We start from the raw sequence: 10,363 nt of genomic DNA, 5'->3' as shown, positions 1-10,363 counted from the left end.
TTCATGTAGGAATGATAATTCAGTTTGGTTTCATTTTCTCGCACATGATTCTCTGCCATCATTGTAGTAGTTCTTCCCAAAAGGATCATGTGCCGTCAACCTAGGAGTTGTTAAGGAAAAGCATCAACATAAGAACAGCACATGTGAAACCAGTGGAATAACGTGATTAAAGATGTATAGCAGCCCATCAAATTTAGCACAAGAACGTGAATTCGGATGGTAGAGCCAACAACTGCAACATGCATCAACGTTATGCTCAAACAACCTACCCGAGATGGTGAAGCATCTCGATGATAAAACAGAAAGCTGGCAAATCAATCCATATCACTATTGTCAAGTACTCCCTCCGTAAACTAATGTAAGAGCGTTTAGAATACTAAAATAGTGATCTAAACGCTCTTATATTAGTTTACAGAGGGAGCAAGTTATAAATATCTGGATAAAAATAAGACATGCTCACTTAAACATGATTTGGAGAAAATGTCATATAATATTTTAAGTGGAAAAAGGAGCACACCGGACCATATTTGATGGAATGGTTCTATTCAAGAAAGAGCCAAAATAAAACGTGAAGCAACATAGTAATAATGCTCGTAAATAGAACTAGAACCACAAAACATGCCTCAAGAAAGGTCATGATTCATCGGTAAGCATATACGTTGGCATTTGCATGGCTGGGAGGGTTTTCGAAACGTGACCGAGGCATTTTATGAATTTTGATTTGAATTCGAGCCAAGGGTGGTGGTGGTCGGGGCCGAGGAGCGATCCGTGCGACGCGGCACGTGACGCGCGTGCCTGCCGCGCAGATCCAGCTCCTCCATCCACCCAGCGGCCAATGGCAGACACACTCCAGGCAACCTTCTTCCGTGCGGCCCCACCCACCACCATCAGCCCGAAGCACCCGCGCGGCCTCCCCTGTCCCCCTCGCGTCGCCCTTTCCAAGGACCAGCTGCCAAGACCGACGACCGGGCCGGCGGCCGGCGGGCGGACAACAACAACAACAGGCGGAACCACCCACCCTGGCCAGCAGCCGCCAGCACGGACGAGACAAGCGGGCGGCGGAGAGGAGAGAAGAGGCACGCGCCACCACCGGCCGCTCCTGTCGTGCGCGCGGCCTCCTGTTTTCCCGGAGATTTGAGCCGGAGGCGCGCGTCGCGGGGGCTGTCTAGCTAGCTGCGTTCGCGCGAGCGGCCCGCCCGTCTATCTCCTTGTTCGCCTTGGCGTGGCGGCCGGCGGGAGGGGACGGGAGGGAAGGGGATGGGCGCGTCGGACAACACCAAGGGGCTGGCGCTGGCCGTGGCCTCCAGCGCCTTCATCGGCGCCAGCTTCATCCTCAAGAAGATCGGCCTCATGCGCGCCGGCAAGTGCGGCCTCCGCGCAGGTATATACCTCCTCTCCTCGCCGTCTCTCCCTCTCCTCTCTTCCCCCCCTTGCCGGATCCCCGATCGACGCCGGCCGCTCCTCCTCCACCGACCGGATGGTCCCCTGCTCTGCGCGTCGCGCCGCGCTGCCTTGGTCAATTTCGAATCCCACGGCCGCTCCGGCCTGGCCCGGCCAACCAGTGCTTCGGATCTCGACGCTCCCTTCGATCCCTGGAGCAATGGCGTCTGGAACGGGCCATGATTCCAGACCCGAGATTTCGAAATGTACGGGCGTCTGGATTGGTGCCGGGCGGCTGCTGCCGTGTTCGTCAAAAGTCAAACCTGTGCGCTGCGGGTTGTTGCTGTCTTCTGGACGCCAGCTACGCTCGTGCTGATTGGCAGCCAGTCATCTTCTTGTATCATGCTTCCACCATACGGGTCAATGAGAATCGAGAGGGCCTCTAGAAGATCAAAACTATTACACCGAGAAATGGTGTAGGATTAGAGAGACAGAGCCATGATGAGAATTGAACAACTGTAGATATGCTTATGCTTTGGAACATGATTTTGTCTACCTTGCTGTAAGTTGGGTAATGCGAGGTTGGATGGTGATTTTTCCAGGCCAGTAGGTTCCAGTGATGGATGGTGACTCGAATGTCATGAACCAATTTACGGCCCGCTTTTCTGCGTATGTGTGCAGTTACAATATGTCTAGGATCACTGGCTTCATCAGAGATATATGAACCAAAATCTCTTACTTTTCAGATGTCCCACTCCTTATTAACCTCCTGTTTGTGCTTAACTAGCATGATTGGCACTACAAAAACAAAACATTTTTGACATTTCACCTGCTTTCTGGATTTTTATATGCGAATGTTCAACCAATTCAGACTTGATATTTGTCTTGGTAACTGTCCTGCGATTTCAGCTTACATGTTTCTGCTTCTCCCTCTCTCTCAATTACAGGCGGAGGAGGATACACGTATCTTCTGGAGCCTCTCTGGTGGGCCGGCTTGATCACCAGTATGTTCATTCTGCACAAAGTTAGCCGTGGGTATTGATTTAATTATGCGACTAAACTTTCTTTTCTTGACATTTACAAGTGCTGCTTGGGGAGGTCGCCAACTTCATTGCCTATGTCTTCGCACCGGCCGTCCTTGTGACTCCTCTTGGAGCACTAAGCATAATCGTCAGGTGAATTTGCAAAAACCAAAACCCCTAGTTTCAATGTCGTCTTTGATTCCCCCGTGCTTGACATAAACGTTTTTCTACAAATGGCCAGTTCAGTGTTAGCGCACTTTGTGCTGAAGGAGCGGCTTAACAAGCTCGGCGTTCTTGGCTGTATATCATGCATAGTAGGCTCAGTTGTTGTCGTTCTACATGCCCCTGAAGAGCACATGCCCGATTCCGTCGAAGAAATCTGGGATCTAGCTACCCAACCAGGTGAGTCATCGGCCTGCAATCATACGCCTTATGTCAGTTGTAGCACACCCACATGTCTGACAGCCTTTCTCCATATTATGGTGTCAACCATGGGCAGGATTTCTAGCATACGCGGGAACAACATTGTTACTCATGGCAATAGTAGTAGTGTTCATCGAACCGCGGTATGGTCAGAAGAACATCCTGATATATCTGGGTATCTGCTCTTCAATGGGATCATTAACAGTAAGTGTGCTTTTAACTTTGAGATGCACAGCCTAACATCAGCGAGTTTTCGAGTTGAATATCACTACTTTGTAGGTTGTTAGCATCAAAGCCGTTGGTGTTGCCATAAAGCTTACGCTGGATGGAATGAACCAGCTTGCCTATCCACACACATGGCTTTTTATTCTGGTCGCAGTTATCTGTGGGGTTTCTCAGCTAAATTACCTCAACAAGGTAGCACATCTTCTCCTCCTTCTAGTTACTTGTTACTCCTGTCCTGTGAATATGTTTTGCTTGATTGCATCTACATGAGCTTGTACTACTCGGTTTTTGACAACTTACGATTTTCATGAATTTGCTACTTATTTTGTTACTTGATTAAGTCAAACTTTATTTTCCACCGCAGATATTAAGAAAAAAATGAAGTATTATTTTACTTGGTCTAGTTTATTTAAAATCATTCTAGTGTTTTTCTCTATTTTCTTGTTATGCTGATTTTATTCAACTTTTGCAGGCACTGGATACCTTTGATTTAGCTATGGTGTCCCCAGTTTATTATGTTATGTTTACAACCCTTACAATAGTGGCGAGTTCAATTATGTTCAAGGTAGAAAGCAACTTTAGATTGTTTAGTTAATTCAACTGGACTTTGTGGTGCAGATTGCAACTCATTCTGCTTGCTGTCAAATGCAGGACGGGGCTGGACAAAGCTTAAGTAGTATTGCTTCTGAATGCTGCGGCCTGGTAACGATCCTTTCTGGAACAATTTTGCTGCACGCAGCAAAGCAAAAAGAAGCTGCCAGTTCTCCAGGTACAATTTTGTGGCTCAGTGATGCGCACATGTGGTAGTTGTTTCAAAATGTACCATGTTCTGTTGCATCACCGTCATCTCCTTTTTCTGAAAAAAATAATAACTGTCTAAAATAAAAAAAAGTGAACATGTTTCAAGTAACTTGTCTTGGAGTAATAAATCTATCAGAATGTTTCTTAACTACTGTGAGCTCTAATTCCCACTGATTTTCACAAATAAAAAAGAAGAATGTTTTAGTTCTTTTCTGCCCCAACCGCTGTTTTGAACTGGATTTGTTCTTCCAAACCTGTTATAGGCAGTTCTCTTTAACATTCCATATCAGTATCAGATTTAGGAAAGACCTGAAAAATTATTCCTCTGTTTGCAGCATCCACTTGGCCTCTGGATAGAGGGATATCTTGGTATATCAGCGTAGGCAGCGACAATCTACTGAGGAACGTCGAAGACGACTACTTCGCCGCTCCACAAAGTTCGCCAACCACACCCTGATCATACACTTGGAGACAAGTCCAAATACTTTGACCGGAGAAGAAAGTCCTTGGACACTTGTAAAGAGGAAACCGTGTGAGTTGCGGCGGAGCCTCAGCAGCGCCAGCATTCTGGCGGTTTTGGTTGAGAAGATGAAGATTTCGTCAGCCATTCTTTCGTCGTTCGCACGTACATAGGAACCTGTCTAGGATAGGCCCTGCTGTCCAATTCCAGCTTGTAAGTTGTTTGTCGATGAGCGGTGAGCGGGCTGAAGTTGTCGGCCTGCGTGTTGTTGTGCATTGTGTAGAATTTTTCTCCTTGTGATTAGGCTTCAGGGTGGAACATCAATGCGCGATTCGATTTCGATGCCGCCGTTCTTCTTCTGAGAGAGAATTTCGGTTTCATCGTTGAGCTTAATTAGTTTTGATTGAGCAGATGTATACATTCAGTGGAGGCTGCAGCCTCCTGTTAATGTCAAATCTTTAAATTGCTGATGATATTGTTGCCATATGAGATTGTGACATGTTGCTGCACATATCTCGGCAGGTTACCTGCATGTCTGTTCCAACAAAATTAGCGGTTGGTATTTGGAGTGTGTCTATGCACGGACAGTGCTACTGCTACTACAAAACTGGCACCAAACGCGTGAACGAGGGCCAGGAGAGTGGAGAATGGCGGCTGACCTCCGGCAGGCGCCGGCGTGGTTCGTCTGGCTGGCCGTCCTCGGCGCCCTCCACGTCGCGGCGCTCTCGTCCCGCCTCCTCGTCCACCTCGCGCACTGCCTGCGCCGTCCCAGGGACCTCCGCCGGCGCTACGGCGCGTGGGCCGTGGTCACCGGCCCGACGTCCGGCATCGGGCGGTCCGTCGCCCTGGAGCTCGCCGGCCGGGGCCTCAACCTCGTCCTCGTCGGTCTAGACGCCGCGGACCTCCGGGAAGTCTCTGACACGATCACCTCCCGCCACCCCGTGGAGACCAGGACCGTGGTGTTCGACCTCTCCCTCGTCTCCACTCCCCAAGGTACCACGTAGTTCACTCAGGTTTGGGGTATGTCGGAGGGCATGGCGACGGCCTGCAGGCACTTGACGGTCCTCTCGGCCGGCGGCGTGCAGGCGACGAGGCGATGCGGCGGCTCCGGGACGTCGTGGAGGGGCTGGACGTGGGCGTCCTCGTGAACAACGCCGGGGTGATGAGCCCTCGCGCGGCGTTCTTCCACGAGGGCGACTTGGAGGCGTACGTGCGCATGATCCGCGTGAACCTGTGGGCGCCGACGGAGGTGACGGCGGCGGTGATCCCGGGCATGGCGGCGCGGGGCAGGGGCGCCGTGGTCAGCATGGGGTCGGCGACGTCGGAGGCCGTCGCCTCCTTCCCGCTCCACGCCGTCTACTCCGGCACCAAGCGGTACGTCGCGGTGCTCTCCGGGGGCCTCGCCGCCGAGTACGGGGGCCGAGGGGTCGACGTGCAGTGCCAGGCGCCCATGTTCGTGGCGACGGCGATGATCGCCGACTTCTCGGCGGTCTGGCGCCCCGCGCCGCTGGTGCCCACCGCCGACGCCTACGCGCGCGCCGCGGTGCGCTGGGTCGGCCGCGGCGGCCCGCTCTGCGTGCCCAGCCTCCGGCACCGGCTGCTGTGGTGCCTCCTCGCCGCCGTGCCCGGCCGCGTCCAGGACTGGGCCTGCCTGCGCGAGGGCCTTCGGCAGAGGAACACGTCCCGGAGATCGTCGACGGCGTCCGCAAACCTTAACTAAATCAAAACTTTCCCTGCCTTCTTCTACCCATATCCAAATCAAATTAAATTTTACCAAAAATCAGAAATATGATCGTTCCAAGATTTATGTCGCACACGATTGGTGTTAAACCAGTAAAATATGTATGTATGCCCCAATTGCAATGCATGTAAGATCTCTTATAATCCGACGCTACTGGCTACATACATATACAATATGTAAGATCTCTTATAATCCCCTAGCAATTGAAATCAACTTCCACATGGTATTCTCCGGCTTTATTGATGACGTGGTCAAGAAAGAATCCCGCCAATTTCTCTTGAATTGCTTTCATGCGATCTTGTGGTAGGAGTTCGTTTCGCATCTGCCACGTCTAATTTGAAGAAGGGGGTTAATACATATATATGAATGAAACTCAACAGAAATGATGGTATAATAAAATGAAATTGTGAATATTATTGCTTACGCACTTCATATTGTCTTTTAGAGTAGCCCCGCTTATTTTCCAAAGTCGCGTTGTAGATGAACTCGCACATGTAGTATCCACAGTAATTATTTCCTTGTTCCTGCCACAAGCACTTTACAAGAAATAGAGGTCAATCAAACTGATAATGAAGCATTATAAATGGCATTGATGAAAGTATAGCTATAGAATCAACGGGAGATGCGCGCAACTAGCTAGCCAGTAGTACTTACTTTCGGGTATGTATATCGCAGCTCCTTCGGCAGTCCCGGAGCTTCTGCGGCGAACTGTTTCCAAACCCTGCAAGACAAAGAAAATAATTATTATTACTTGAGATATCAGGAAATGAACAAAAAGTTGCCGATATGGTGCGGTGATGATCGATTAAACTTACTTGTTGAGCATTTTATTCATGTCCGCATAGGTTTTGGGATCTTTTCGTCTCGAATCTAAGACGGTTACTAGTCCCCGCTCAAGCTTAATCTCCAGAAAAACATAGTGGAAGCTGCGCACGCATGCATAACTCATCAATTACATTATTATAACCTCGCTCGAGTAATAAGGGAAACCGAATATGCACACGACAGTAACACTCACTCGAAGTTGTAAGGAAAGAGTATTAAATCTTTGTTTTGATTTTTGATCAATGATTGTAGCAAGTTGGCCTTGGCCTCTTCGACGTGCTTTTTAACCTGAATTTCATCTATGATATTTGTGTTAATGAACCCAATATCATACATTTCTTGTTTTCTGCACTCGACGATCTTCAATCTGCATATAATATAGTGAGGATAATTAATTATAAATACATGCAATGAAAGAGCCGAGCTATATATAGAGACTTAATGACAGAAATAGTACTTACAGACAATAGCAAAAGACCGTTAATTTATCGAGGGCCTTTTGATTGAAGAACTCGAAGAACTCCTCAAATGGAACAGGCAACAGATCAGTTCCAACGAGGTCGTGCTCCTCTTTAATTCTCAAAAACAAAGTATTCGTCCCCCCAGACTCTCTGCGGGTTTTCATGTACCAATTATGGAATCTTCGCATCATCGTTGTTAGAGATTTTTCATCTTTGACGAGAGGCTTCCCATACTCGTATCTGTGTTCGTCCACCTCCATGAAATCAAAATTTACATTGTCAGGCAGGTAAGCTGCAAGATTGCTATAACCGGGCACCGTCCCCGAAGCATTAGCGACGACGTCGCCGCTAGACACATTGAGCGGGGGGCACGATTGATTTGCTTGTTCGCCGAGATGGGCAATTTTTTTCGTAGCTACTCGTTCTTTTAACCTTTGATCACTGACAGTACTTCCCGACCACTCCGCTTCGAGATATGCCTATTCAGTAATGCGCTCATAGTTGGTTCTCGGCGAAGACTTTGGTGGTTTCCTCAGGGCATCGATAGTGCGCTTTGCTTTCACCGGATCTACCTTCTCCTTCGGAGGTGGATGTCTCTTTGCTTTCAACCCTTTAAAGAAGTCCTCCACTTCGGTCCGCACGATCTTCGCGTTTTCCTCCTCGGTCCTCTCGTACGGTAACTTCTCTAGAGGCTTGAGAGAAGGACCGTATCTGTATTGCCTCCCGCCTCTGATGGCTGTACTGCTAGACACCGGAGCAGACGGAGCGGCTGCGGCGTCTGTCTTCTTTCGTGCTTGCTTACGAGGCGGAGGAGAAGGACTACGACGCGCCGGAGCAGCCGGGGCGGCGGCGGGTCTCTTCCGCCCTTGCTGGCGAGGCAGAGAAGGAGGAGGCTGCTGGCTGCTCGGGCGCGCCGGCGCAGGCGGAGAAGGAGGCGCAGTGCCGCCACGCGCCGGAGAAGGAGGCCGAGTGCCCTGATCGTCACTCGCCGGAGGAGGAGGCGGTGGAGGAGGCGGAGTGCCCTGACTCATCGGAGGAGGAGAAGGAGGCGTCCAGTTCGGAAGCTTGATGAACTCCTTCCGCCATAGGCATGGAGTCTTCAGAGCAGAACCCAGCCAAGTCTCCCCTTCACCGGTAGGGTGGTCAAGCTGGAGGTCCTCAAATCCCTCCGTTATTTCGTCCACCGTCACCCTAGCATATCCTTCTAGAATCGGACGACAGTGAAAAGTTGCGTCGGGTTTAGAAGGTCAAACTTGGCCGACAGCCGCCTTGACTTTTAAGTTCTGCCATTGCGTCATAAGGTGGCAATTTTGAGACTCCGTGATAAAATCCACGGGGTAGCTAGCAGGAGCCGTCAAGACATGCTCCGGCTGAAGTAGCTCGGTGGAAGCCACGCTGCTTCTCTGCTGAGATGGTGGGGTAGCTTCGGAGGAAGCTTCGGCAGGTCGTTTGATGCGATCTGCTTCTCGTTCCTCTAGCCCTTGTACCCTTGCATGCAGCGCCTGCAGTTGGCTATGCTCCAGTTTCTTCCTCCTCTCACGGCATTTGTAACCGCCTGCGTCCGAAAAACCAACCTTCCATGGAATGGAGCCTGGCGTGCCTCGTGTCTGTCCAGGGTGCTCAGGATTCTCGAGGGCCATTGTGAGCTCGTGCTTCTCCCTGTCTGGAACGAACGTCCCTTGCTGCACTGCATCGATATAGTGCCGAAGCCTCTTGACTGGTATTTTCAGTTGCTCGTCCGTCCAACGGCACTTCCCTGATACATGGTCCAAGGTTCCGCCAGCCCCGAAGAACCAAGTCCGACAATGGTCTGACCAGTTCATTGTCTCTGGTTCGATCCCTTTATCAAGCAGATCATTCTCAGCCTTGGCCCACTTAGGTCAGGCTTTGAGGTAGCCACCTGACCCCGTGCGATGGTGAAACTTCTTCTTCGCAGCATTTTGCTTGTTTGTCACCGACATATTCTTACTCTTTTCCGATGTCTTGTGGGCCACAAATGCGGACCAGTGATCTCTGATCTTCTCATATTTGCCGATGAATTCTGGTGTCTCTTCTTTGTCGACAAACTTTTTCAGCTCTTTCCTCCACCTCCTGAATAGGCCTGCCATCTTCTTAAGAGAAAAATACTTGATTAATTGCTCTATAACTGGCTTCTCCGGATCCTCCTCTGGCGGTAGGGTGAAATTTGACTTTAGCTCAGTCCAAAGATCATCTTTCTGCATATCATTGACATAAGACACCCCAGGGTCTTCGTTCTTAGGCTTATACCATTGATGGATGCTGATCGGGATTTTGTCCCTAACAAGAACCCCGCACTGAGCAGCAAATGTGTTCTTTGTCCGGATGGGTTCAATCGCTTTGCCGTCGCGCGCGATTGCTATGATCTCAAACCTTTCATCCGAGCTCAACTTTTTCTTCGGGCCTCGTCTCCTCACCGAAGTTGTGCTCGATTTGGAGGGCTAGAAAAAAGAAGAAAGACGAGAGTTAATTAATATGTGTACATATACCAAAACAATGAATGCATCAATTAGCTAGTCAGCACAGGCTTAACTAATATATATACCTGGCCAGACTCGGTTCGGTCACCGGAGCCGTCATCACGGTCTCCTTCTTGCACCGTCATTGGGTCACCGGAGCCGTCCTCACGGTCTCCTTCTTGCACCGGCATTGGGTCAAAGGAGCCATCATAATCATAGCCTGCTTGATCACCCTGTCCTTCCAGACCATCGGTGTCGTTCAGAAACGATAAGACGGCATCACTTCCTTGTGCGATTATCTCCCCCAACATCGCTTCTGTTGCTTCGTCTCGGGGGGTGTCCATAGTTTCTACAAATATTTACAACATGGCAATTATTATTCAAACATGACAGATATGGATATATTAGTGGCAAATGTAGAACTAGCTAGCTAATCACAGTAAGGAATCATATTAATTAGTGGCCTCGACGCTGCTTCTCTAGGGTTTGGGGTGGCCTCGACAACGCTTCAAGGGGGTAATATCGACAACGACGAGATACATACACGG

At 49.8% G+C, this 10,363-nt stretch overlaps 2 protein-coding genes across 2 annotated transcripts; both read left to right on the top strand.

Annotated features, from left to right (window-relative positions):
- Nucleotides 1–846: 846 nt before the first annotated feature.
- Nucleotides 847–4,781, top strand: LOC123160327 (probable magnesium transporter NIPA6). The gene is made up of 9 exons (XM_044578129.1): nucleotides 847–1,381; nucleotides 2,328–2,384; nucleotides 2,465–2,555; nucleotides 2,644–2,804; nucleotides 2,902–3,029; nucleotides 3,105–3,242; nucleotides 3,523–3,615; nucleotides 3,702–3,819; nucleotides 4,187–4,781. Exons 1-9 carry the CDS (start codon nucleotides 1,258–1,260, stop codon nucleotides 4,306–4,308), a joined length of 1,032 nt encoding a protein of 343 aa, XP_044434064.1. The 5' UTR covers nucleotides 847–1,257; the 3' UTR covers nucleotides 4,309–4,781.
- A 98-nt stretch (nucleotides 4,782–4,879) lies between these two features.
- On the top strand, nucleotides 4,880–6,244 carry LOC123160328 (very-long-chain 3-oxoacyl-CoA reductase 1-like). The gene is made up of 2 exons (XM_044578130.1): nucleotides 4,880–5,304; nucleotides 5,397–6,244. The coding sequence occupies exons 1-2, from the start codon at nucleotides 4,959–4,961 to the stop codon at nucleotides 6,029–6,031; spliced, it is 981 nt and encodes a 326-aa protein (XP_044434065.1). The 5' UTR covers nucleotides 4,880–4,958; the 3' UTR covers nucleotides 6,032–6,244.
- Nucleotides 6,245–10,363: the final 4,119 nt, after the last annotated feature.

Source organism: Triticum aestivum, chromosome 7B (genome assembly GCF_018294505.1).
Source record: "Triticum aestivum cultivar Chinese Spring chromosome 7B, IWGSC CS RefSeq v2.1, whole genome shotgun sequence".
NCBI lineage: Eukaryota > Viridiplantae > Streptophyta > Magnoliopsida > Poales > Poaceae > Triticum > Triticum aestivum.
This window is presented reverse-complemented; position numbering and strand designations above follow the sequence as displayed.